This window comes from Pseudochaenichthys georgianus, chromosome 18 (genome assembly GCF_902827115.2).
Source record: "Pseudochaenichthys georgianus chromosome 18, fPseGeo1.2, whole genome shotgun sequence".
NCBI classification, from domain to species: Eukaryota; Metazoa; Chordata; class Actinopteri; order Perciformes; family Channichthyidae; genus Pseudochaenichthys; species Pseudochaenichthys georgianus.
This window is the reverse complement of record NC_047520.1, coordinates 6,374,940-6,402,802: the sequence shown is the minus strand read 5'-3', so window position 1 is coordinate 6,402,802 and position 27,863 is coordinate 6,374,940. Positions and strand designations below refer to the sequence as shown.

The 27,863-nt window shown below is 44.1% G+C and overlaps 1 protein-coding gene and 1 non-coding gene across 2 annotated transcripts; both read left to right on the top strand.

Annotated features, from left to right (window-relative positions):
• The first annotated feature begins 14,627 nt into the window (after positions 1–14,627).
• On the top strand, positions 14,628–14,715 carry trnar-ucu (transfer RNA arginine (anticodon UCU)). The gene is given in 2 exon segments: positions 14,628–14,664; positions 14,680–14,715. It is a non-coding gene; the product is annotated as a tRNA-Arg (tRNA).
• Positions 14,716–15,341: 626 nt separating this feature from the next.
• On the top strand, positions 15,342–27,193 carry LOC117463702 (oxysterol-binding protein 1-like). Its single transcript, XM_034106087.2, has 17 exons — positions 15,342–15,724; positions 16,607–16,779; positions 17,046–17,254; positions 17,494–17,662; positions 17,993–18,104; positions 18,308–18,491; positions 18,763–18,880; positions 19,612–19,669; positions 19,904–20,068; positions 21,152–21,397; positions 22,393–22,513; positions 22,731–22,834; positions 23,165–23,260; positions 23,340–23,527; positions 23,929–24,164; positions 25,073–25,111; positions 25,224–27,193. The coding sequence occupies exons 2-17, from the start codon at positions 16,640–16,642 to the stop codon at positions 25,364–25,366; spliced, it is 2,328 nt and encodes a 775-aa protein (XP_033961978.1). The 5' UTR covers positions 15,342–15,724; positions 16,607–16,639; the 3' UTR covers positions 25,367–27,193.
• The last annotated feature ends 670 nt before the right edge of the window (positions 27,194–27,863 follow it).

The window sequence follows — 27,863 nt, the reverse complement described above, 5'->3', positions numbered from 1 at the left end:
AGAGAACATTTGAAACTTTAGCAGTCTGCGTGATCTGCCTGTAGGGAGGGGCGGGCCGGCCCTGAGAGTAAAGTAACGAGTAAAGTAACGAGTAAAGTAACAAATTACTTTATGTAGATAGTAACGAAGTAGTGTAATATATTACTTTTTTTTTTAAAGTAATATGTAATATGTAATATATTACTTTTTTTTAGTAACGACCCCATCTCTGGCCACTAGCACCCAAAAAACCTCTCAGAGAGGACACTGGGTAGATGGAGCAACAGGCGGACCCAAAGAAATAGACGGGAGGAGAACTCCTGACTCACTGGGTGACCTCATGGGCTCCTGGACCGACGATAAGGGAACTGGGTCAGAGGCACGACCTACAAGGCATAATTCACCAAGCAGAGAAGACATGAGAAGCATAAGATTGGGCTTAAAAATGGGACAACAAATGGAACAATACGAAGCCTACGCCAGAAAACAGGAAGCAGAGAGCAGAAGGAGGGAGCAGGAAGAGGATGAGGACTTCAGGCAGAAAGAGGCTGACAAAATACGTAGAACAGAGGCCGCAGAAGGAAAGAGGGCAAGGGAGGCAGAAGAGCAGGATGAACTACAGTGGGCAGAAGTAACGAATACAGACGATGAAGGGCGACAGGAAGAACCAGCTCCTCCTAGACGCACAGGCAGGACTCCCAAACCAAGACACGGGACAGTAAGAGAGAGGAACGGCCCAGTCAGGCCAATGACAATAGCTCTGACAGGGATCATCGAATCTGGGTATGTTCCAGGAGCAGTAACCAGGGCAAGGGCAAGAGAAAGACAACCTGAATCTAGTAGCCAGATGTTGATGACTGACCTGACGGACACTAGCCCCCCACCTAGCTCACCGACCTCCCCAGAACCCCCCGCTAGACAAATGCCATTGATAACCACCTCTCAGGGGACCAGGGTGTACCAACCTTTCTCCCTATCAGACTTGGGGACCATGTCCGCCCAGATGCCACCCCTGTCCCAGGGAGGGGCACCATGGATAAGGTCATTCACCTCCCTGGGAGCTGGCCAAGCACTATGCCTTGGAGATTTCCGCCGCATCCCAGTGTGAGAAAAAGTTTTTAGAGAGTACTTGTCCATGGACAAGTGAGTTTGGCAATGTACTTGTCCGAATACATTTTTCACTTGTCCAGAATGGACAAAAATCTGGGCCACTGGAATCTTCTTCTTCGCCATCGTATTTTACATTTTCCCATGGTTTTTATGACACCGCCAACGTAAGTGAGCGGTAACATTTTACTGCATCACAAAAAGGGTTGCGTATCGTTTGTATTGTAACGATTCTGGTTCTGCTTTTCGATTCCGGTTATTTTCGGTTCCGGTTCTTTGAGAGGGTCAAAATAAGTCCCGTGACAAACTGGGAGAAAAATATATTTATGAAAACATTAAGTCAAATCTGTATTCCTATTTACAAATCACTTCATACTGTTGCATTTCTTACGGTTATTGAACACAATTATATAAAAATAATCTCTGCATTGTTTAGTTAGTTCTAAGTGGTGCAGTTTGAGAATGTACGATTGGCCCAGTGTCCTCTGATGCTACACTGCAACCTGCCTGTGAGACACAGTCCAACCACACATGTCCAACACATAGGACATATAATAATAATACATTATATTTATAGCCTATAGGCCTAGTGCTTTTCTACAACTCAAAGACGCTTGCACGCATTTATTTACACCTGCTGCAGCTGCCCAGCTGCTCACTGTCTGTAAAAGTAAAGAAATAGTATTTTCATTTCAATAATGTACTTTCTATACCCTGCTTCATAAACAATACTGACATCCCTGTGCTCCTCCGAGTCTGGGGGTCCGGGGATGTGAGGACATAGCTAGGACACAGACAGGGAGGCTGCTTCACTTCATAAAGGAAATGGCGGTCAATATTAACAACACAGGAGCTAAAACGCTTAATAACCTTCATTACGTGTTAGAGAAAGAAAGTTTGACAAAGATGAGGCTAAACGGGAAGCGGATCTGCTGTGTGTGTAGAGAGAGAGAGAGAGAGAGAGAGAGAGAGAGAGAGAGAGAGAGAGAGAGAGAGAGAGAGAGAGAGAGAGAGAGAGAGAGAGAGAGAGAGAGAGAGAGAGAGAGAGAGAGAGAGAGACGCAGCGATCAGCTGATACGGAGCATAGAGAGAGCTGCAGTCCGCGGGGCTCGGCCTCGCCTCCTGTCCTCACAACGCTTATTAATCCCGGTACCGGACAATTGTTATTTGTTCCTCCTCGGAACCGAGTTTTGCTTCCCAACCCGGCCACTGTGCTACACTTCCCGCCCGCTCCGCCCCCGTCTAACTGTACAGAAAGCGGCGAGATGCATTCCCTTAGGAATCGACAAGCAGAACCGAAACTAACATTTCTAAACGAACAATGGCGGACACGTACAATTTGCGAATGAGTTCTGCCTTTTGTAAACTGAATGTATCAATAATTTGTCAATAAATCAGGGCGAAAAACGCCACTTGTCCGCCGGACAAGTCAATTGAAATATCTACTTGTCCGATATTGTAAATAACACGTCCCGGACGGTGGGACGTGTACTTTTTCGCACACTGCATCCTAGGTGATCAGACAAACGCTTTTGATTTAGCTGAAGTGGAAAGAAGGGCTCAGACTGAAACAACACTGAATGAGGTACAGCTGACAACCGCTTTAATTACCCAGCTAGGCGATGCAGTCAGAACCAAGTGGCCAACCGAGCCAAAAACATCACTTTCGCCCTAAAAACAGGGGAAGACTGTTCTGCTTTCCTGAATAGAGTAGAAGGAGAGTACAGAGACATAACAGGGGCGCATCATGCCAGTGATCCGACGCACGCCAACCTGTTCAAGACAGCTGTGTGGGCTGCTTTACCAAAGTCTGTAAAAGACGCGATGGAAGACAACCCAGAGACCCCGTACCACACAATGCCTACCTGGAAAAGACATGTTTTGTTCCACCACAAGAAAACCACAGACAAAGTGCAGAGTTTGGCATCCAAGAAAGAGGAGCTAGAGCTCAAACTACTGCTATCTCAGCTAGCGGTATCCACCAAACAGGAGCAGGAAGGAAAAGAAATCAAAGGAAAAAAACAGATGGCCCAACTTCCGGTTCCTATTCCCACCCCCACTCCAGCCCCTCAGATAATGGCACCAGTACAACCATATGTGGTGGCCCCAGTCCAACAGTATGGACATCCCCAGCAGATGGGAGCCCCCCAGGTGGCTTACACCGTTCCTCATGGCCACTATACCCCGGCACCATACTATCCTGGTGGACCGGCAGTTCAGGGTGGCTGTCACTACTGTGGAAGACTAGGCCATTACATAGCAGCTTGCCGAACTCTGACAGCAGATAAAAACGCAGGGACCGTAAAGGCCTATGCACACCCAAAACCCCAACAAACAGGGGGATTCAGAGGAAGGGGAGGTCCTGTCCAAGGTGGACCACAAGCAAGGGGAGGCTACCAACCCGCACAGGTAGCACAGGGAATATATTATCCAGCAGGATCTCCACAAGCACCCCCACAGGCTTTTCCCCAAACCCAGCCCCCTCCACAACAGTGTCCAGTATTCGGAGACTATGAATACGACCAGGACCAGCACCAAACATAGGGGGTCCTAGGAACCCCTACTATGAGAGGCCTAGCGGAGCCGCTCATACCTGTCACAGTGTTAGACAAACAACTGCCTTTCTTGGTGGATTCAGGGGCCAGGTATTCTACCCTAAAAGACCCTAAGTACCAGTCACAGGCGTCACACAACACAGTGGCAGTAGTAGGGTTTTCAGGACAAATAGAACAACTTCCGCTTACCCATAAACTCCCATCTAGCATCGCTGGTCAGACATTCCAACACCCATAACTCCTCTCACCCCAGTGCCCAGCTAACCTGTTAGGAAGAGACATCCTCATAAAAGCAAATGCCTCCATCTTGTGCTCCCCTGACGGATTGAAAGTCACATTCCCCAATGGTGCATTCTATAACTGTTCTGCAACCATATCATCGCATTCCCAGATGTTGTTAGCACAATCCTGCAGTCCAGCGGCCTTCCAAGAAACAACCATATATTGGGGTCTGCTGACCCGCCCTCTGGAAGAGGCTAAGGCCAGAGATTCGTTATATGGGAAGTTCTCCCTTTGGAAACCTTGGATACAGGCCATACATCCCTACAGCCCCCCAAAAGACCCTCCCCATGTAACCTTCTTCTACTCACGCTCACCATTTGACGAAACGTTTGCTGAAGAATGGGATGACAAAAAGTATGACCAAACTGAGGGGGTACGCACAGGGAGAATTTTCATATCAGAAGTAGGGGTGGCAGCGGAAGTATTCCTCGAGCTTGATCAAGACTACTGGTACAGAATGGGACCAGAGTCGGTTACCCACACAACCCTATTGTTAGGCCCCGCCTCAGAAGCAAGATCATTGGGCCCCTTTGTAAAAAAGGCCCAAACAGCCACAGACTGGATACCTACAGACATCCCACAGGTAGAATACTCACCCTCACTCAAAGCACATGCTATCTCACACTCATCAGAGGAAGGCATTAACTATGAGGAAGTCCCCGTGGTCAGAGACCACCACATGGATAAACAGGACCACCCCGACACACAGAGCATGTTTGATAAACTACCAGGACATCTTTGGTCAAAAGATCCATACGACGTAGGACATTGCATCCTGGCCGAACCAGTACGATTCCAATACACAGCTGACCCGCCAGTTTACGCCCCCCAATACCCTATGGCCCAAGCGGCAAAGGAGGGTATTGATGAAACCATAGACGGACTAATAAGATCAGGGGTATTGGAAGACTCAACAGACTTACAGTGGAACACTCCCATACTCCCAGTAAAGAAGGCAGGGGGTAAGACATACCGAATGGCCCATGACTTAAGACGCATAAACTCTAGAATCACGACACCTCCCATTCCGGTACCAAACCCACATGTGGCAATAGCCCAGATTGGTCCAGGACACCGACATTTCACAGTCATAGATTTAGCTAATGCATTTTTCTGCATTCCCCTGGCAACAGACCTAAGACACATCTTCTCATTCGTTCACAAAGGGCACAGGTTTCAGTACACAAGACTACCACAAGGATTCAACCTGTCCCCAGGAATATTTAACAAAGTGTTAAGGGAACAGCTACAAGACTTAGACCTACCCAAAGACACCATCCTGGTACAGTATGTAGACGACCTACTCTTAGCCAGCCCTGACGCAGACTCCTGCCTAAAAGCCACACAAGCTGTTCTAACACGACTGGCCGAGAGAGGGTTCAAAGCATCCAAAGCAAAGATCCAATGTGCCAGAAAGGAGGTTACCTTTTTAGGGAGAGTGCTGTCTCAAGACGGCACCGCAATGTCCACCACCCACCAGGACTCAATACTGGCCCACCCAAAACCAATACTGGTCAAAGACATGCTCTCTTTTTTGGGCCTGTGTGGGTACTCCAGTATGTATTTAGCGGACTACAAACTACGCACAGCACCACTCAGAGCACTGATAAACGAGAAAGGGCATAGGAACATGACTGCCAAACTAGAATGGGACACAGACTCAGAACACGCTTTCATAACTCTCAAGCAAGATATGTCTACAGTATGCGCACTGGCCTCAGCAGACTATCAAAACCCCTTCTTCTTGGATGTTTCTGAAAAAGAAAACACCGTAAACGGCGTCCTTTTCCAGAAAAAGGGGGATCAGAGTCCAGGCAGAACAATTTTGCTGTATGCTAGCGTAGCACTAGATGCAGCAGAGGCAAAAGAACCCCCATGCATCAGACATGCAGCTGGAGTGGCTAGAGTGCTAAGGAAAATCCAACACATAGTGATGAGACACCCACTCACAGTGCTCACAAGCCATAGCATTGAAGCCCTAGTCAACTCAGCGGCCTTCACCATGACATCAGCAAGACAGACCAGGTTAGAAAAGTCTCTGACACAGCCACACATAACCTACACACATGAAGGCACCAACATGGCAGACTACTTAACAGGAGAAGGAGTCCCACACAGGTGTGAGGAAAAAGTAGTACAGGATGTAAAAATACGCCCAGACATGCAGGAAACGCCAGTAACAGGGGCAAGAGACATGTTCACTGACGGATGTTGTTACAGACACCCGCAGGACGGCCTAAAAGGGGCCTACGCTGTGGTAGGACGAAGTAATGAGACAGGACTTTTTGAAAACATTGACTGCTCCCCCATCAAAGGAAAAGTGTCAGCTCAACTAGCTGAACTAAAGGGCGTAATCGCCGCTTTGAACCAAGGAATAGATCAAGATATCAATGTGTACAAAGACTCAGCATACGTACACGGGGTAGTACACCACGACCTAAAAAGATGGCTCAGGGCAGGATTCGTAACTAGTACAGGAACACCAGTGAAACATTATCACGAAATCAAGGCGTTAGAGGAGGCTATCATGAAACCCAACAGAGTAGCTGTAATCAAATGCAAAGGACACTCCAAAACCACAGGGTACCTGACCGATGGAAACAATGCCGCCGATCTGGCCGCCAAGCAGGCAGCCGGATACGAAGCCACATTCTCACAAATGGTTGTACGGGCTCCCCAAGAAGGAATACTAGAAGCCAGAACAGATGAGGCGTTGGCTAAAGAACAATCTAAAGCTTCCCCGCAAGAACTAACGGCCTGGAGGAACAAAGGGGCAAGAAAGGGAGCAAATGACATTTGGTACTCCCCAGACGGGAGGCCAGTGATCCCACCAGGGTGGGTAAGAGCTATGATGAAGGAAGCACACTCAATGGCACACGTAGGTAAGAACCAAATGGTTAGGGCCCTGACCCATTGGTGGCACCCTTACCTACCAGATTTAATAGCCAATCATCTTGAAGAATGCAGTATTTGTGGACGCTACAATGTGAGGGCAACCATCAAACCACATGAGGGAAAGTTTCCTGCAGTAACAATGGCAGGAGAGGAGATAGTCATAGACTATACAGACATGATAAACAGACATAGGGGAAAGAGGTACATACTCATGGTTGTGGATGCCTACACAGGGTGGCCAGAAGCCATCCCCTGTGCAAAAGAAGACAGCCAGTCTGTAATCAACTTCCTGGTACAAACCTACATTCCAAGACACGGGTTCCCCAAAAAGATTCGCAGTGACAATGGCAGCCACTTCAAAAATCACGATTTAGCGGTGGTGGAAGCCTCTCTTGGGCTAACCCACAGATTTGGAGCAGTGTATCATCCACAATCACAGGGAAAGGTTGAGAGAATGAACTTAAATCTAAAACAGAAACTAGCAAAGGCGATGGAAGAAACAGGAATGACATGGTTGGAGGCACTACCTCTCGCCCTATTGGCTATCAGGAGTTCCATTTGCAGGACCACTGGGTTCACTCCATACGAGATGACTCATGGGCACCAGTTCCTAGGCCCAGGGGCGGGAGCCACGGTTTCAAAGGAACTGTATGACAGAGTGGGGCACCAGGCCTACTATAAACAACTAAAATGCCTCGTTGCAGAGTTCGCGGACGAATCCACAGCAGCCAGAGCCAAAGGACACACAGAGGAAGCTGAGGGCAGCAGAGATGCTGAATACGTCCGCCTGAAGACGATCAAACCCAAGTGGTGTGCTCCAAGGTTCTCTGAACCACTCAAGGTAACCCAGCGAACAGATCATGCAGTCAGAGTAGACGGAAAAGGAGACACGTGGTACCACTGGAGCAGGTGTGTGGAAGCACCAGCACCTACCAGGACCCTCGCTGACACCATCCAGGACCTAGGCCAACTGAACATCAGGCAAACAACCGAAGCCCCCCAACCCCCAAGTGTGGACATCGACTCAACTTCCGAGGAGGAGGAGACAACAGGAGAACCAACGGCAGCCCAGGAGATAACAGCCGGCGAGGAGGCACAACAAGGGACCGCTCCCCCAAAGTAGGCGGTACACCACACGCATCACATACACACACCACACAAGAGACACTCACCTACACTGATGCACCAAAGAACTTTTACAAGAAAAACAAAGATGAAGAAGAACTCAGGACCTAACCAACACCTCTATTGCTTGGCCTTAACACTTTGTTTTTTCATCATTGTTGGAATAATCATTATCATAGTGGGTGAAAGGGGGAGACAAATCATTGACCAAAGTAATAATCCAAATTCCCCACAAAATGAAACTACACAAGATACCTTTTCTCCTCCAAAAAACAGCCTAACTAGACACGTCCGCAATGTGGCCGGCACAGTAGATACGGCAAATTTCACCCAATGTAACCAGAAAGATGCATTAAGACACATCTCGCTGACACTTTGCCTACCCTCGGACTCAAGCACCACTACCCTTATCCCGTACACCAGTTTGTCAAACGAACGCAACCGAAAAGGAGGGTCGTGGGGAAACAAATACCAATGGTACATGACGCTAGACTTTTGGTTCGGAAAACGCGATCCCAATGAAAGATATAGCTATGGTCGAGCGTGGACCGACTTGGTGGGAGAGACAGGGGCGGATTGGAGTTCATCGTCAACAGGAACAGCGAAAAAAGTAAGGCAAAGAGTACATATAGCAAAATCCTCATCTGGCTTCATAGTACAGTTAGACTTAACGGGGGTACCCCAACCCAAGAAAGATGAAACCCCTTGCGCATCCTTTTATCTATGGCCCAAGGCATCGCCAAGCCCCCAATTCTCTATATACGTATGCATGTCCAGTCGCATTAAAAGACCACAATCTGACATAGTATCCGTCCAAAAGGGGGTGGTGATCCACTCCACTAAGGAATGGACAACTGATCAAGAGTTCCAAATAGCAACTGGAATCTCGGGACGCTCAGCAAACAGCAACAACTGGTTACTGATGGCACAACAAGCCGCGCTAGACACAGGCGATGACTGCCTCGTTTGTATGGGAGCCAGACCCCTGCTCCACATAATTCCTGCCCCGGTAGAACCAATGTGTGCCAATGAATTAATGGGGACAGACAACCCTCGACACAATTGCTCTAAATACGACGTTTACTTCCCTTTAACCAACGCGGAATTAAAAAAGCCCTTATTCTTTGCAAAAGTTCCGAGGTTGAATTACACCTGTTTCAACACCACAATCAGAAACACTGGGGGGTTCAACAAAACTCTCTGCGACCACATAGTGACACCTGCTACACCTGGACGTGGTGTAATCCGAGCAGACATATGGTTCCACTGCGGTGGCAACCAACTCCACGATCGCGTCCCATATAATGCCAGTGGTCTATGTGCACTGGTCACTTTGCTTCTACCAGTGAAAACCTACAAATTAAAAGTAGGGGACATAACAAACCTGGCAGAACAATACCCCTATCATACTACGAACAGAGTCAAACGCGAAGCCATGATTGACCCAGATCCAACGTACATAGACGCAATAGGGGTACCACGGGGCGTACCAAGTGACTACAAAATAGCCGATCAAGTAGCGGACGGCTTCACATCCGTCATCTGCCCCTGGTGTGTCATCAATAAAAACGCAGACCGCATCAATTACGTTCATTATAATGTCCAACGCCTAGGAAACCTCACACATGCCGGACTCAAGGCAGTTAGTGAGCAATTGAAAGCCACATCACTCATGGCCTATCAAAACAGAATGGCCCTAGACATGCTCCTAGCAGAAAGAGGCGGAGTATGTGCAATGTTCGGAGAGCAATGCTGCACCTTCATTCCCAACAACACCGCTGCAGATGGCACTCTACAAATAGCACTGGACGGTCTGAAAACTCTCAACTCCCGCATGAAAGATCAATCTGGTATCAACGGTAAATGGGACGAATGGATGTCAGTGTTCGGTAAATACAAAACCCTGGTCACCTCAGTATTGGTATCAATGGCCGTGTTTGCAGCAATTTTGACCTTGTGCGGGTGCTGCTGCATCCCATGTATCCGCTCAATGGTGGACAAAATAATTAGTACCGCCATAGCACCTTCTACTCCCCTGGGCCAACAACTCGCCTTGCTATCCTTAGAAAACAACCCAGACATTGAGGAAGGCGAAGAAGAAGCAGCAGCAATGGACACTTTCCCGACAGCACCACCAGTACCACCGTATGGCAGAATGTGGGAAAGAGAGACAGAAGCCTAAAACAGCTGACATAAATGTACATAAACAATAGCGTTGTTTTGTTGCCCCAATCATTAGAATGGGGCAAAAGGGGGATTGAAGGATATAAAATAAGGCAAAAGTAACTGTGAATATAAGATATAGTAAATTCTGTAATGGAAACGCTAAAAACATTGAGCTGTCTGAGTGGAAAAATAACGTGTTAAAGTTTACTGTTGAGATGCCTTAGCAGTTTGGCCGGCTACATCCTGCTATCTTCAAGGACGAGAACACCATGGTACGGTATGTGGGGCCCTGATCTTCACCAGGCGCAACTGTCTTGTGAGAAAACCAGTTAAAACAGGTAATTAGAAAAAAAGGGAGTATGGCCCTGGCCTGACCTTAGCTAAAACTGGGTGTTGCTGGGCAGAAAAGGCAGACTGCAGCACAGAGAGCACCAAAGGTGGGGGCTTCACAGCAAATACTATAAAGAACAAGATATATTCAGAATTCGAGGCTCACTTCAACTGGGATCTTACACTGACGAGCCTGTCACGGTGGGAACTCAAGAAGGAGTCCAAAGCGCTTTGTGGTATAGTACGGATTGATATATCTTTGTTGAACTGTGTAATAAAGTGCTTATTTGAAGAAACAATCCATTGGAGTGAAAAGTCTAGTTTTTGTACAGCTAACAGAGAATAGTGTCGAAGGACACAATTCCTTTCCCCTCAGAACTAAGAAAGGTCATCGGCAGATCCGGACGGCGACCCCGCTCTGGCCATATCCAAACGATCTGCGCGGAGGACGGACCTGGTCCGGTAGACTCCAACAGCTGTGCCTGCTGCTACAACAGAACCGAGAGAGGAGGGAGCTAAGGTCAGTGCTAGTGCTAACTTGACAGCTAACGTTAACTTGGGGGCTGAAGAGCTATGTGCATCGTTGTGTTGTGTGTGTGTGTGTGTGTGTGTGGCGTCGCGTCTCTCCAGGCAGTGAGAGGGTTGTGTTGTGCTATAGCTGTATTATTAATATTAATATTGTTCATGGTTGGTGCCGCTGGCTGCTCTTATCGCATGTGTTCGGCTCTGTGTAGGCTACAGCCATAATAGGCTATAGCCTATGTGAAACAATGTAGCCTGTTTTTGAGTCATTTTAAGTTGATTTCATTAAACAGTCAAACGTTACATTGGTGGTCCGTGGATTATTTATAATCAAGTTGATCGAAGTTTGCGTAGCCCATACATGCTCGGGAAATCTGTTGACATGAACACATACCCGTGGATAGACTGCAAAGCTGGGAAACTGGGCTGCAAAGTTTGTTCATCCATATCTGATGTATCAGTCTCAGTGGCGGCTGGTGGGAAATATTTTTGGTGGGGCTATTGATAGAGTGAGTAAAAAATTTTTTTTGGGAGAAATGACCCCTTAAATTAGGACTTCTGGTGATGTAATGGCGCGTTTCCAGTGCAGCGCGGAGCTTGCTTTAATGCTGCGTTCAGACCGGACGCGATGCGAATATTCGCTTCACTCTAAACGCATCGCTCTAGTCGCTCGAGTTTCACCGCAGCTGTCAGCTGTGTTTACTCGCATCATTCAAACAAGACGCGCTGGCTCGGGAGCTACAGCTACAACAACAACATGAACATATTTTACCGTGATTAAATTGTAATACACGTTTCTAAATGATGCCGACGTAACAACATACTGATACCGGTTAGTAAAAACCATGAATTAATGCTTTGACAAGTCTGCAGACAGACGGCAGGCGAAAAACCTTTGAGAATGCTTGTTCCCTGAATGGAGCTTGGCTAAGCTAACGCTATATATGCTCCGACCATCCACACTCACAACAACGGCCTACAGACATAAATAAACCAGCGACTGTATTCTCCATGACACAGACAGTCTGTGGTTTGTACTTGTTTAACTTTTGTCTAGTTTCTGAACAGATCGTATCTGTCCCCGGCTGTTTGAAGAGCAAGCATGTGAAACAAAAGATAGCATTTACCTGTTTGCATCCAGCTAGCCATGTGAGAAGCCTTGTTGATACGTTGTATTTTTCACGAGCTTGTTGTGATATATACAAATCGGGTTGTCCGGTCCAAGGTCTTTAAGTATCAATTTATCTCCCAAACTTCTCCTTTCAAAAGGATTGGAGAGTAGCTCTTGGGCGGACCGAGGCTCCGGCGACTCCACCTGCACACCATTCTCATCCAAATACTGCGTCACCTTGGTCACTCACGAGTCTAAAAAACAACTCCTCACGTCAACGCACGTAAGCAACATGGGCGCCGACGTGAGCGCCCACGTGACCAAAATATTTGACGGCGCTGATTGGCTGAAATTATGTTTCGGCGGCACAGTTTACTATTGAGACTTTTGCAACCTGCTGGTTGCTGCTGTTTCGCTCGGGGGCTCTGCCCCGTAATGATAAACTAATGCCATGGGCAAGGCCAGGCAGGAAACAGGTGACTTATCAGTAACTTTAGACATCGTAACACAATTTTAAACGAGATTGTATTGTAGATTACACAGTTTTGTGATACTAATTGTATGATATTTACCTTGTTCATTAAAAATTAAAATATAAAATATATTTTTTTTTTAAATATATTTTTTTGTATTTAATATTTATTTTGTATCTGGCAAGAGGTGGGGCGGCGCCCCTAGCGCCCCTATGGGCCGGCCGCCACTGATCAGTCTTCAAAACGCAAGGTGTGTGTGTGTGTGTGTGAAAAAAGCAGCGCTGTCTGCTTATTTGCAATGTAGGCTAGGCCTAATCAGAATAATTTCCAGTCCAGATTCAATGTTTGCATTAGTAGGCTATATATATTTTTCGTTTTGTTTATTTAATAAGTTAATTTCAGGACAACTTTGGGAATTTTGTTTGTTTGTTATGAGTTTTAAATAGATTTTGAAAGTGGAGATAGAGAGAGAGAAAAGCAGCGCTGTCTGCTTAGTTGCAATACTGTAGTTTATGCAATTTAGGCCTATACATTGTTTATGTAACGTATGTGCCAGTGTGTCCATGGTTTGGAGTCTGTGTGTGTCTGTTGAGCACAGCGCCGTCTGCTTTTTGCAGTACAGTAAGTAAAGTAGGACTACGCATACTGGTAGTTTCTGTGGACCTGTCTGCCCGTTTTGTGAGTGCACTGCGCGCGTGCGCACTTGTTTGGCATTGTTTGGGATGACCTAGGCCCATTCTCAAACCGCCCCCTACACCCTACCCCTCCGTTTGCGCGTTCACGCGGAGGGTCCGCCATATTGAGGGCTGTTCCAAAGCAACGAGTGTGGAAGGGGAGTGGGCTATCAATCCCTCAAATAGCGAGTCTGCAGCGGTGCTGACTTGAGACCGGTCTCTACCTGACCGGAGTCACGCTGTGTGTGTCCGTCAGGAAACACGCTGTGTACAAGTAGTTCCAGCAAACATCCACTGATAATCTGCGATGTTAACAACCTCATGATGACCTCATATGTTTTTAACTGAGGATCATACCTGTGTTTAGTCTAGAAAAAGGTAAATGTGTGCATTTTATTATAAAGTTGTGTATATGTACAGACTGTTGCAAAAACTAAGAAGCTTATAAACATCAGGTTTAAAACTAAAAGAGCTTTGAAACACAATGAAAGATGTTTGGAGTTTTATTTGAGTTATTCATTTAAACTTTTTGTCACAGAGAAGCTGATTTGAAACCGTTGTTACAAACAGTTACGGCACTTCCTGTTTCTGCCGGAGAGAGGGGAGGCCGTCCCAAAGCTTGCTGCTGTGTTTACTCCCTCCACCTGGCAGGAGGGAGCCTCGTTGAGCTGCGAGTGTGGCTTCAGACGGAGTTCACTCCGTCACGGAGGGGGAGGGTCGAGGGAGTGGTTTGGGATTGGGCGTTAATTTAAAAAATCCCCACTACACCACTGCATATATGGAACGGTTACGGAACATGTCCGGTTCGCTAGTCATTAGTAAAATGTCCCTGTGCAACATGTTGTTTAGTTAAAATATATCTATACATCTAATATGACCGTTTATAAGCATTGACAACATAGTTAAAGGATGATGTACTTACTTTCGTGATGTTGGGAAAAAGTGAATCCCTCGCTCGCGGCATTCGCGGAGTATAGCTCGCCTACGGAGACGCTGATTGGTCAATTCTTGGTTTCTGCGGGGCAATTCTTGGTAGAATCTTGGTAGCAGACGTGAACGTGATTGGCTGTCGCTACCAAGAATGAGCTCGACTCACAGGCGACGGGGAGCGGTTTGGATTTCTTTGGTTGGAATTTGACATTATACTGCAGAATCGGTTGTGCACGGTCTTTGAGCGCCGCCTAGTGGTCAACATTTCACACGGCGGAACCTGTTCTGCACGGTCTTCTAGCGTCTCCTAGTAGTCAACATTTCATACTGCAGGTTCATAAAGTTCATTTAATAATAGATATTGCTAATTCAAGGTGAGATGTGGTAAAATGTCATCGGTGTTAATATAAAAATACCAATATACAATATTATCACAAAGATAATTGAAATACTACAATGGATATCATGTGCAACAGGTGGCTCCGTGGCGCAATGGATAGCGCATTGGACTTCTAGGTTGCAATGTAGTAATTCAAAGGTTGTGGGTTCGAGTCCCACCGGAGTCGAATTTTTGTTTGAGCACTTTATTTGTCACATGGTATCGGACTCGCCCTCATTTAATAGCAATCACAAATTCACACTTTTCAGTGTAGTCTGTTACATTTTTGACATTTTTCAGGGTAAGGTAATGTTAGTTAGCCGGCAACCAACCTCCACGTTAACATCAATATACATATACTACTATCTGTTCTAAATAGTTTAGTAAACTTTAATTGTTATTTAATGTCTTTTAAAACTAAACTCTATGATACATCCGTGATAAACGTAGCTAAGCTAGCTGGTTAGTAGTTAATATTCAACTTGTTGTCAATTTCGCACGAAACAATCAAATTGGTTTCCGATTGTATATTTCAAAATTAAACACAATTAAAGGAGTAAAATAATAGTAATCTAAATAACTCATTTATTAATAAATATAGTGATAATCCACAATCAACAAAACACGAAACACCCATGTCATTACGGATTCATATAAATATACAGTACAACGTGTATTTAAATGGCCTTTGATAGAGATTAACACTTAACAGTATGACTTGTTTTTATGTGGCAAATACTGACACACTGTACTATTACTTTGAAGGCAAAAACCCCTTTTTCGTCCCGTCTACCGTCCAGATTGCAGCCAATCGGGACAACATTGTAGCCTAGCTGTTTCTAGACGAGACCAAATTGTGTTGCACCGGGTGTAACCAGCGAGCTAACGTTAGGCTAGTTAGATGTAGCTTGCTAGCTTTAGGTTCTTGTCGGTGTACGTAGCTGTAGAATGAACACAATACACCACATTGTTGAGGGACACTAACGAAACTCGTTGGTGTCACTTTATTTCATCAACACACTGCTGTTGTCGTCGACGTCTTCTGTTTAGTTGTCTTGATAATTTGCTTTCCCGTGACAGTCGGTTAGCTAGTTAGCATTTTCAGCTAGCTAGGTACAGTAGCGTATGGGTGTCAAAGTTAGCTGTGACTTCACTTGGTGTCTGGTTGCCTGATCTCACATTTCGGACACGTCAAGGTAAACACTTAGCAATCGGCGAGTTTAAAAACTAGCTCGTAAGCTAACGATTGTTTTGCCACGTATCATGTGTTTACCGTATATGACATATGTACTGGTCAGATGGTTAACTTCGAGCAAACATGTCGAATTTCTTTACTTTAGCTCCCTTTCTTGAGCTGTTATTACGGTGACTCCCACTAGCCTTTCTGGAGCTAACTAGCTGTAATGTCAAGCTCAACAATATGTCAAAGTTTTATGCAATGTATGCTGTTATCATCTTGTTTTCTTGTGTTATAATTGAACCACCTTCACATATACCTGAAAAGAAAATGTAAGCATCGTTTTTGAAGTCATGGTATCTGTGACAGTTGATAATATTAAGTTTATAGGCATTTTAGAAAACATAATCAAACTGAGTTGTTATAATCACATTCAGTTTTTCTTTTATGTACATAGCTTTGTTTGAAACTTGTTTTAGAAGTTAGTCTTTTGATCCCCACTGTTGAACTTTGACCTGTCACTCCACACTGAAAGATCAATATCAACCACCAGTATTAAATCATATCGTCTAGTACAACGCTATAAGTGGTTTAGTACTGAACTAAGGCTTTGACTAACCCACATTTCATTGATTTTTTCTGCTGATTACTCACCCATATAATGTTTTAGGCCTCCTAATCTATTGCAACTTCACAATGCCCAAGATCAACAGTAAATATGCTCACGAAGGAAGCTTTAGGCCGTGACTAGGTGGCAGTTCAGCCTTTGAGTAAAAATGATTAATAAAATAATCGCTGATTCATTCTTCGGCGACATACTAACTGTTTAATCATTTCAGCCTTACATGGGAGCATAATCCTTGTCAAGTTAATATTTTGAACTTTTATTTTTCTTTAAAAGGTTCCTCAAATCCATCTCTTGATTTTGGGGGCTATGATGTCGGAGCCGAAGACCCCCGTTCCCACTCCTGCTGGCGACACATACAAAGGATGGGTGTTCAAGTGGACAAATTACATCAAGGGTTATCAGCGGAGGTGGTTTGTCCTGAGTAATGGGCTGCTGTCCTACTACAGGTACACTTTCCTGTGAAACAGAAACATAGGAGGAAAGATAAGGCCTTTATCAGGTCACTAAATAAACCTTTGTCTGCTGTAACTACTGTTTAATTACACTCTACTATCTGTACAATCCAAAGGGTACAACCAATCTTACATCCTCCATATATATTCCTCTTATTTTACCAAATGCTTTCAGGTTAAAGCCTAGTTTAATTATTCCAAACATTACATACATCATTTTTTCCACCCCAATATTTAAAATGGACATCTCTGATTATTAGGACCCATGCAGAGATGGGCCACACGTGTCGAGGCACAATCAACCTGGCGACGGCAACCATCACCGTGGATGACGCCTGCAACTTTGTCATCTCCAATGGCGGAGCGCAGACGTATCACCTGAAGGCCAGCTGTGAAGTGGAACGCCAGCGCTGGATCACTGCCCTGGAACTGGCCAAAGCCAAGGCGGCCCGCATGCAGGCTGAGTCAGGTAAAACAAACAAACAAACAAACAAACAAACACACAGGCAGATGGGGGAAAAAAAGATATGAATCAGTGCACTGAAAACCGGATTGTCTGCAACAAGATAGGCAGATAAGGCTCTATGAATTCCCCTTTCAGCTGAAGGTTCCTTCCTACATAACATTTTCATTGTCATAACTACACTGTAGCTATGCACACATGACAATAAAAGCCTTGAAACTTCCTGTTGCTTTGATCTCTAACAGATGACTCGGGGGATGATTTTCCCTCGTCATCCCCGCCCTCCGCACCCGGACAAGGTGGCGGTTCGCAGAATTCCGAAGTGCAGTCTGCTCTCCGAACACTAGGCAGCAAGGTGGAGGATATCAGCACTTGCAACGACCTCATTTCAAAGCATGGCTCTGCCCTCCAGAGGTCAGGCTTTACCAACTTGTTGGTTCTTATTTTTTTTGCTTTACCTTTGCTTCCCTCAGTCCTAGTTTCTCATGTCATCTTAGCTTAGAAATACGGAATCAAAAACGTATTAAACATACACGCACAATACTAATGTTTGGCATGATAACCCCGAGTTTTGTCCTTGTATCCTCATTTTGCTGTTTCGTTGGCATAAACTCACGAAATAAAGGTGTTGAACTATTTGCAAAACAGCAACAAAGCCTAGTTCAAACCATTGAATCTGGAGCTAATTGTGATTTACACTGTGATTCGCTTATATATTGTTGTGCCTTATGATATATATTTCAGGTCTTTATCAGAACTGGACAGTTTGCGTCTTACCGGAGAAGCTGGGGATAAGATCCGTCAGGTGACAGAGAGGGCCACGCTGTTCCGTATCACCTCTAATGCCATGATAAATGTAGGCGTTTCCTCCTTTGTCTGCATGTTTCTTTGCCTTGTCTGTCATACATAATGTGTAAATAAAACGGGGCTATTTAAATCTATACTACATGCAACCTGTACTCTGTGAAGGCCATAATAACTTGTCAAAATTGCTCATAATGATTGTATCTTGGGTCTTAATGGTTCTAGTTTGACCCTGTTTGATGTGTCCCTCCTCAGGCGTGCCGAGACTTCCTTGCGTTGGCTCAGGCTCACAGCAAGCGATTGCAGAAGGCCCTTCAGGCAGAACGGGACCAGCGGGTTAGACTGGAGGAGACTTTAGAGCAGCTGGCCAAGCAGCACAACCACCTGGAGCGAGCCTTCAGAGGGGCTTCACAGTCTAATGCCACTGCAGACAATAAAAGTAATGCGTGACTCTGAACACTACACAAAAAGTGACCTGAAAACTCCTGCTATAACTCCTCTATCTTCATTTGACTGATTTCTTTCTCAAATCTCTAAATGCTTTAAAAGGCATGTTCCTCAAAACACCTTTTGTACATTGAACTGTCAATTGTTATCAGCAATAAGGCTTTGTTTCCACTATATTCATCTGTGAAAAAACTAGGGTTTAGTAAATTATGAATTGTTATCAGTCACTAAGTCATATCACACTGATTCGATTGTTTTCTAAGGTGCTTCTGGGCCGGGAAAAGGTGAGGGGAGCGACGAAGACGACGACAACGAGTTCTTTGATGCCATGGAGGAGGCTCCTGAGTTTATCACTGTCCCTGCAGACCCCCACTTTCACAAGTAAGTGCACACTCCCTCCCCCCCGTTCGTTATTGCGTAACAAAACTGGACAGAGTGAGCAGCTTGCTTTTGCTCCTGTCTTTTAACATTCTCACACTAAAACAAAAATGCCTCTCTCTGTTCGGAACTGTATTCTCGGTAATTGCTTGCTATGAAGAAATAGCAACATGTACAAAGCTGTAATTGACGAGTTGGGTGTGTAACAAATGCCGTTTGTTAGAAACACATCACCTTGTGTGACATGTTTCCCTCACACGCAGTCACACAAGGAAACACATCACCTTGTGTGACATGTTTCCCTCACCCGCAGTCACACAAGGAAACACATCACCTTGTGTGACATGTTTCCCTCACCCGCAGTCACACAAGGAAACACATCACCTTGTGTGACATGTTTCCCTCACCCGCAGTCACACAAGGAAACACATCACCTTGTGTGACATGTTTCCCTCACACGCAGTCACACAAGGAAACAGATCACCTTGTGTGACTCAAAATTCCTCTAATCCTTGTCTTATCTCTTAAGACTTCTGTTTTTTCAACTCAGTTCCTTGTATGTCACTTGGGTTTTTGTTTTGGCACTTCCTTAATTGTGAAACAGTTGATTTATTTGGATCGATTCGTATCAATTGAAGTAATCCCCTCTCTATTTCCTTGTATGTTGAAGTGGCTGAAAGCAGAAACCTCCCAAACACTGACAAATACTCCTCACCTTTTGCATTTCTTTACAGAAGGTCAAGCAGTAATATCAGCGGTTTCAACAGTGAAATGTGTCCTGATGATCAATCGGTAGGTTTCACTCTGACCTCTGGGTTGACTGTTAAAAGAATGGTTCGCTGTTTATAAGGTAAACCATAGTGAACTAGGGGTGGTACATTTCCAAATATGAATGCTTTGATTGTGCTACAGTCATAATACATCAGATCAGATAGATGTTTAATAAAAAAGCTTGTAAATCACTTTTAAAAGCGCTTATTTCCACACACTTTTATGCTTGTTATTGACCTATTTTTTGCATTTTAGCTCAACGAGGAGCCTCTAGCGATGAACCAGGAATCCCCCTCTCAGGGGTTGGTGCCGCTGAAGAAGCGGCGGACACGCATTGCAGACAAACCCAACTATTCTCTCAATCTGTGGAGTATCATGAAGAACTGTATCGGCAAAGAGCTGTCCAAAATCCCAATGCCTGTGAGTGTTTTTAAGAAGTTAATCCAGATCAGATGTCACTTAGAGGAATTATGTTAATTGGCAGGACTCCACCTTTTCTTTTAAATTCTTTGTTGCAAGAATGCAGTCAGTCAAACAAGCTATCAAGTGTGTTTTAACTAAATGATTGACATCTGGCACCAAAACATTAAGGTGATGCCAAAAACACAGATTATCTTCATGTCTTCAGTTCCTGTTGGACAACATTCTGCCAGAGCCATCCAAGTTTAAAATAGCTCTATTGACAGATCAATGGGACCAATGACGATCAAGTCTTTACTTAGCTTTCTCTTGTTGGCCCTTGTTTCGTGATCTGCCATAGCGTGCAAGTTTCTTCATCTTTCAAAAACAACATTTGAGGCGCTTGGTTTGTAAATACACACACAACTTTCACACAATGAAGAGAAACCAAAACAGAATGCAAAGAACACATCCGACATGGGGCGACAAACAATGTAAAATCAAATGAAAAAAACTGTAAAAAGCACATAATCGAGTTATGAATCAAATGTAAGCTGGACAAAAGAACTACAAATAATATAGAACATATTATCATACAGTCCTGGCCTCCCCAAAATCATATAACCATTGTTAACAGCAGTCCTTATTATTATTATTATTATATATCCATAATAACAATGACTGCTGTTCATCTACACAACAGTGGAACATGTTGATTTAATTATTGGCAATAATACAATACTCATAATCTTATTACCCTTTATCAAAATAGTATATTCTTACTAAAAACTATATTATTTAATTTGACAGGAAATAAAAAAAAAGGATCCCTATCAATGTAGCTTGTTTATACTGATGCTTCTATACTGTTATCAGAATAAAAAACATCATATTAGCCTGTATTGATAGGGCTCATATATAATGCACAGTATGTCATATCATATAAGTGAATACCCTGTATTTAAATTTGTGTCAATCTGTGAGTGGGCCTTCTCCTAGGAAGACATTACAAGTAAACATTTACATTTCAAACATCATTTTATGGGCACTTTAAATGATAAGGATTGCACACATGATTCACATCTGAGTAATTCTGCTCTCCAGGTAAACTTCAACGAGCCCATCTCCATGCTGCAGCGGCTGTCGGAGGACCTGGAGTACCACGAGCTGCTGGACAAGGCCTCCAAGTGCCAGAGTTCCCTGGAGCAGATGTGCTACGTGGCCGCCTTCTCCGTGTCCTCCTACTCCACCACCGTCCACCGCACGGGCAAACCCTTCAACCCCCTGCTGGGAGAGACGTACGAGCTGGACCGCCGGAGAGAGAGCGGCTACCGCTCCCTCTGCGAGCAGGTGAGAGACAGACAAGCATGCAGACACGCAGGGAAGTGAGATCCAGCAATGCCACGAAGGAAGACATGAAGGATCCTGTTGGCTCAGCATTTTCAGTGTTTTGCTTCCTTTTTCTGATGTATCTAGGAATGCACAGAGAGGAAGCATTTGTCAACTATTCTAACCAGGAATAAACACAGGTGAAAAAAGTACTTCAACTTAAATAAAAGAAGAGAGTGTAGGAATACTAATACAAGTAAAAGTCCTGCAATCAAAATGTACTTAAATTACCAAAAGTACTCATTATGCAGATTGGTCCATTTCAGAATAATATATATGATATGTTTTGATTAGAATTACTCGTGCATGAGTGTTTTCAAAGCTGGCACATTTGAATTTAAACGGCAGGGTGATTATATTTCACATCATTAATCCAAATCTGCAAAGCAGCTAAAGGTGTTAAATAAATGGAGTGGAGTAAAAGTGTTGGATAATTAGACCGGCTAAAAGGTTTACATTTCTGAAAACCCAAGAAATAAATCCAGTAGAAAAACTAATCCAATAAATGTTGCTTTCAGGCAGGAGATCCGGCTGCTGTGGAGAAGGATTTATTAAGACATGAGATTTTATATTCATAGATAAATAGAAGTTTAATTAAGTCACTAAAGCTTTTAATAAAAATGATCAAGTAGCGTGTTTCATGAAACCCTTTTGTACTATAAGTAGTATAATTATATTTGATATTTACAGAGTACATTTTTACAATGTAACAATAGGGTTTTTCATGGTGATGATAGGTCGGCCAGTTATTCTGTTTTTATATAATCAATCAATCAATCAATGTTTATTTATATAGCCCAATATCACAAATGTTACATATAACACTAATGTGAGTCATAGCTATAAGAGATAATTCAAACCAATAAAGAAAAAACACTTTAACACACTTTAATCTCTCCAGTGCTTAGTTTTTTTTATAAACTAATCTATGCATCACTTCTTAACCTCTCTCTCAGGTCAGTCACCACCCCCCCGCGGCAGCGCACCATGTGATCTCGGATCGCGGATGGACTCTGAGGCAGGAAATCACCGTTGCCAGCAAGTTCAGGGGGAAATACCTCTCCATTATGCCTTTAGGTAAGTTACGGTACGGTTTGTGGACATATTTGTCTGATATTGACAAACCACATATGACTAATAATAGATCCGTGTAGAAAGCATAAAGAATTCCGCAGTCACACCTTTGTTTAAAGACAGCTAGACGTCTAAATATATGTCAATAACAATCAATGGTTTGTTTTGACACTTGAGGAATATTCGGCTCCACCGTCTGCATTCCTTCTCTCCCCCGCAGGCACCATTCACGCCATCTTTGAGAAGGGCAACAATCACTACACATGGAAGAAAGTCACCACCACAGTGCACAACATCATCGTGGGGAAGCTGTGGATCGATCAGGTGAGACATATGTACATTTTACAATTGTATAAACTGTAAAATCACAGTCCACCTATAAACTGTGCCAGAAAGTAGATTTCAAAATATTTTTTTGTGTAGAAATATTGCAATCTCTTATCTTCCTACATACCCCCTGCAATCCCCTCAAGTACAGCTAGGGATCCACCTACCCCCGGTTTGGAACCACTGGTGTTGAAATATAACCCTTTAGAAAGTGTATTTATTGTCATTCTGCCAACCCGAAAGTGGAAACGTGAGACAATAGATGTTTAAAAAGAAAAAAAAGCGTATTTCTTGCTTCAAATCGTTCTTTCCTGTTCTCTCTGCCAGTCAGGAGAGATAGACGTGGTGAACCACACCACAGGAGACCACTGCCACCTGAAGTTTGCTCCCTACAGTTACTTCTCCAGAGATGTGGCCAGAAAGGTGAGAAGAAGATGCATAAAAATAGACCTATGACAGATTCTATTTGATGTTTTTAACACTCTTTTCCTCCTTTCTTCAGGTGACAGGTGTAGTGATGGACAAGGACGGCAAGGCCCACTACGTGCTGTCGGGCACGTGGGACGAGAAGATGGAGTTTTCCCGGGTGATGCAGAGCAGCCTCGGAGGAGAGAACGGCACCGAGGGCAAACAGAAGACGGTCTATCAAACTCTGAAAGCCAGAGAGGTTTGGAGGAGGAACCCTCTACCGTAAGTCCCTCAGGGTTCGGTGTCTGAACCTCTATCCTTCTCATGTCACCGACTGTAAAGCAGTGATACAGCAAAGACGTACCAAAGATCATTCTGGTTGTTAATACTTAGTTGGGTGGGCCTTATGAGCCTGCATGTCACACAGGAAGTGGAGCCAAATCAGAATATCTTGATGAATCCAATGTCGGACCTGTTAAGCATATATTTTGTTTCTTGAGTATTGAGTATGAAATTCATCAATCATAGAGATAATTACAGTCAGGCAGCGATAAAGAACCAGAAAATACAATGTAGTCTTGCAGAGATAAGCAGCAGATATATAATAACTTAACAGAATGTCATGGTCTATTGAGCCTTTTGATTTGAGTACGGCTGTGTATCTCTCCTTTGTCGTACCACAGTGAGGGAGCAGATACCATGTACTACTTTACCTCCTTGGCGCTGACCCTAAATGAATACGAGGAAGGCATATCGCCCACCGACAGCCGGCGCCGGCCCGACCAGCGCCTGATGGAGGAAGGCCGCTGGGACGAAGGCAACTCGGAGAAGCAGCGGCTGGAGGAGAAGCAGCGCATCGTGCGGCGGGAGAGAGAGAGGGAAGCCGCGAGCCAGCGCATCGCCAGCCAGCCAGAGGAAGGTGAGAGTCCAGCGTGTGTTCACTAAAACCAGCAGCAAGCTCTTGACCCTGAAAACGGGTTCAACCCATGAACCAAGTATCTGCCCTGCGAGTCCAAGAACAAAGAGCATAAGACGCGGAGCCAGAGTAGGAAGTCTTCAACGCATTATATATATACAAAACGCAACACTACCCAGGTATATGTGTTACATATTATTAATTATTGACCATACTTTGATTAAAACCTGTGTTCAATTTCAGTGTAACTACTCATTCAAAGCGTTTATGGTGAATAATAATATGCCATCTGTCTGCCTGGTTAATGTTCCGCAACCTGGAGTTGCATAGTTTGTGACATGCATTCGTCCATTAAACATGGCAAGTATTATTCGAGTATTATTTAATGCTGGCTCTCAATCTTGTTATTGTCTAGTCAGACTGGCTTTGGAAGCTAGAGAAACTTCACATTGTTTATTAACTAGGCTGTGCTACAATATTTTGTCAATTAAAACCTGCGTTACTGGCGAGAAAGTGAATTACTAATGCTGTCGCAATTCAGCGGTAAAGCATGAGCAGCACACCACTCCAGTGGTCGGTAGATGCTGAGTCATAGTGCCATAATATTAGCCAGGTCGCTCTGCAGATGAGTATATAGTTAGAAAAGTAGATCTAGCTTCTTAGCAACATGAGCACAGCTCCACCGCGGTCCACCATTGTTGTTCATTTAAGGCTTATTCACGTGATGGCTCCTGGTTGGTGGAAAAGCGAACTGCTTCTCAAGTGTTTCGCAAGTTGAACCAACTGCAAACCAAACTCGCCCTAGACGGAACTCATTTCAGTGGAAAAGTGTTGCCCTCTACCATGCATGGGGAAAAATCATAAAATGAAGTGGTAAAAATTCTCTGTGATCCCCTTTTCTTTTCCAAAAGCTGTCGATGAGGACTCTCTAACTGATCCGTCCTTAAAAAGCAAGTACTCCTTCACTATTCAACCGACAACTCATGCTTTAATTCGGTTCCAATCTCCTGTCTACCTTGTTGTCTTTTTTGGTGACACCATTGTTTTGTCTTCTTTTTCCAGGCGCACCTCATGACAGCCACCTGGCCCTTTGGTTCGACCGCTGTGAAGACCAGATCACGGGGGAGCAGGTCCACATCTATAAGGGAGGCTACTGGGAAGCCAAGGACCGCGGCATCTGGGAGGGCTGCCCGGACATATATTGACCTCATCTTTGACTGGAAAGTGCCCCCGAAGAGACTGACCCTTGGAAGCCGCCTGGTGCACGGCTACCACAAAAGGCCGGCTCTCCCCCCACCTCCCACCCCCCACCCCAACAATTTGGACGGTTGCCTTCCCCCCCCGGTGGCTCTCTGTTCTAAGAGATCTCCAGGTGATCACTGCTGTCTGATCCAGAGAAGAGAGCAGGGTTTCTCCTCTGGCCTCATCCCATTTCGGTTCCTGTACTCCCTTTTGATGCTGTCACACATATGACAGGACTGGAAAGAAATGATTTGTGCTGCTCAGCATAAAGGGGGGGGGGGGGGGGGGCGGCAGTGCTTCCAAATCCTTATTAGATTCTTTTTTTTAGTCTCTCTGCTCAAGTCTCTCTCAGATCAGGAGCAGAAGAGGGTTTTCGTGCTGATCACACCCTGTGAGATAATGTAGTGTTCCCATTCAAAAGCATTGTGTGCTTTGGTAATAACTCTTTAAAAAAAAGGGGGTCAGACCTGGTTAATATATACATTTATATATGATTCAAATAATTTGTCGACTGGTGGCCTTCAACACGTTAGCGAGGATCTCTTGTTTCTCTCTCTGATTTAGTGTCTTAATGTAACTAAGTGAAGGTTCTTGTGCGTGCGTGCGTGTGTGTGTGTGTGTGTGTGTGTGTGTGTGTGTGTGTGTGTGTGTGTGTGTGTGTGTGTGTGTGTGTGTGTGTGTGTGTGTGTGTGTGTGTGTGTGTGTGTGTGTGTGTGTGTGTGTGTGTGTGTGTGACTGCATATCTGCTCTTCCATCACTTTACTATTAACACTGCCACTGCGCAGTATGCTGTTCAAAAGAAGGAATGATTGTCCGAAATACCGGTTGAACCTCCGCACTGTGTGTATTATAGTTAGAAGAGATACTTTCTCATTCACAAAGGCCTCATGAAGATGACGGTGACAACTTTGAAGGCCAAAACACCCTTTCTCTTCGCCTTAGATACGAGCGACCTGCTCTCACGTCACACCTGAGTGATCATGATGCTGACATTTGTTGCTGGTTTCTCATCCAAACATTTATAACGTTGAAGAAGTAGTCGTGAAAAGACTATAGAGCTGCAAAATCGCTTGTTTCAGTGGTGAAAAAATGTCATTAGGGCAGGTTTTTCCCAACGAAATGATCCAAGTGTACGGCAGTAAACATGTTTTTGGGATACGTAGTGTGCTTTTGTGTTAAGAGGAACACAACAAAATGAGAAAAAACCATTATGAGTCAATGCAGTGGTTAAAAGAAACCGCTGAAGAGTTCATACATATGCAAAGTACATTTTGACACCAAAAACATGGGGTATAATGTGAGCGAGCGTGTGTGTGTGGATTTCATAATTTCGTTTGTAAGTGTACTTAAAAATGAAGAATAAAGAAACAAAGAATTTAAAAGCATTGCAAATAACTATGATTTCATAAATGTATAGAAATTCATATAGTATTTTTAACTGTAAGGTAGGTTTTTTTTTCTTGTTTTTATTCAGTTCCTCGTAATATTGTAAGAGGACTGTCTTCGTTTTCAGAAGGAAAAAAAAGGGAGTTTCCATACTTGACTGAGACGGAAGACTTTGCTCAGTATTTTGTGTTAAAGAAAAATAATCTGTAATATCAAATGCTGTGATGTCTAAAAAAAGAAGCTTTTCATTCTGTTCTTTAATACCATTTGTTACATTTACATTAACTAAGTAACACAATTATTGCCAAATCAATTATTTGGGCATTTCTGCGCTCATGTTTAGCAGGTGCTCCAGATGGGATGACATAATGTTGTCAATAAAACAATAAAAACCCAAATGAAAACACGTTGTTTCAGCCTATTTTGTTATGTGTGTCACATGTAAGCAAATACGGTATAACTGACCATTTGATCATGTATTTATAATAGTTGAGTTTAAAATGAAGACGATGGAACCTAAAGAATGCCTTTTTTCATTAATAACTTAGCGAATCATTTCAGTCTGTGGTCCCGCAATTGAATTTGCTTCAGTTGAACTGGTTTGGATGGCAGATGTTCTTCACTATCCATCAGTGCAATTGTTGTTTTTTACACTTGTACGGTAGGTTGTTGGTCAGTTTGGTTTGAATGTACTTAAATGGACAAAACTCACAAAAAAGATAAAGATGAATTTGATTGGTTGTTATATGTATTTTAGAGATATGATGATGATGATCCTGGGAACAAAGCCATAACAACTTCCAATCAAAGTACTAAAAAACAGAGATGATGTATTTAAAAGGCCAAAAAGAGAGTGAATCTATTTCCATTGTGAAGATTGGGTCTTAAAAAAAGCTTAAACCAACTTTTTCTCCTGAAGTCAACCTCCTTGTATATAAAGTTTAAGATGAAATCTGTTAAATCACTAGCTGGTTCTCTTGTTATTATCCCTGCGAAAAGAGCCATTTCTTTCTCTGTCCCACACCACAAGCGCCTCTCCTGCTGTGTCATGCCAGCAGATTTGTTTTTAGCCAA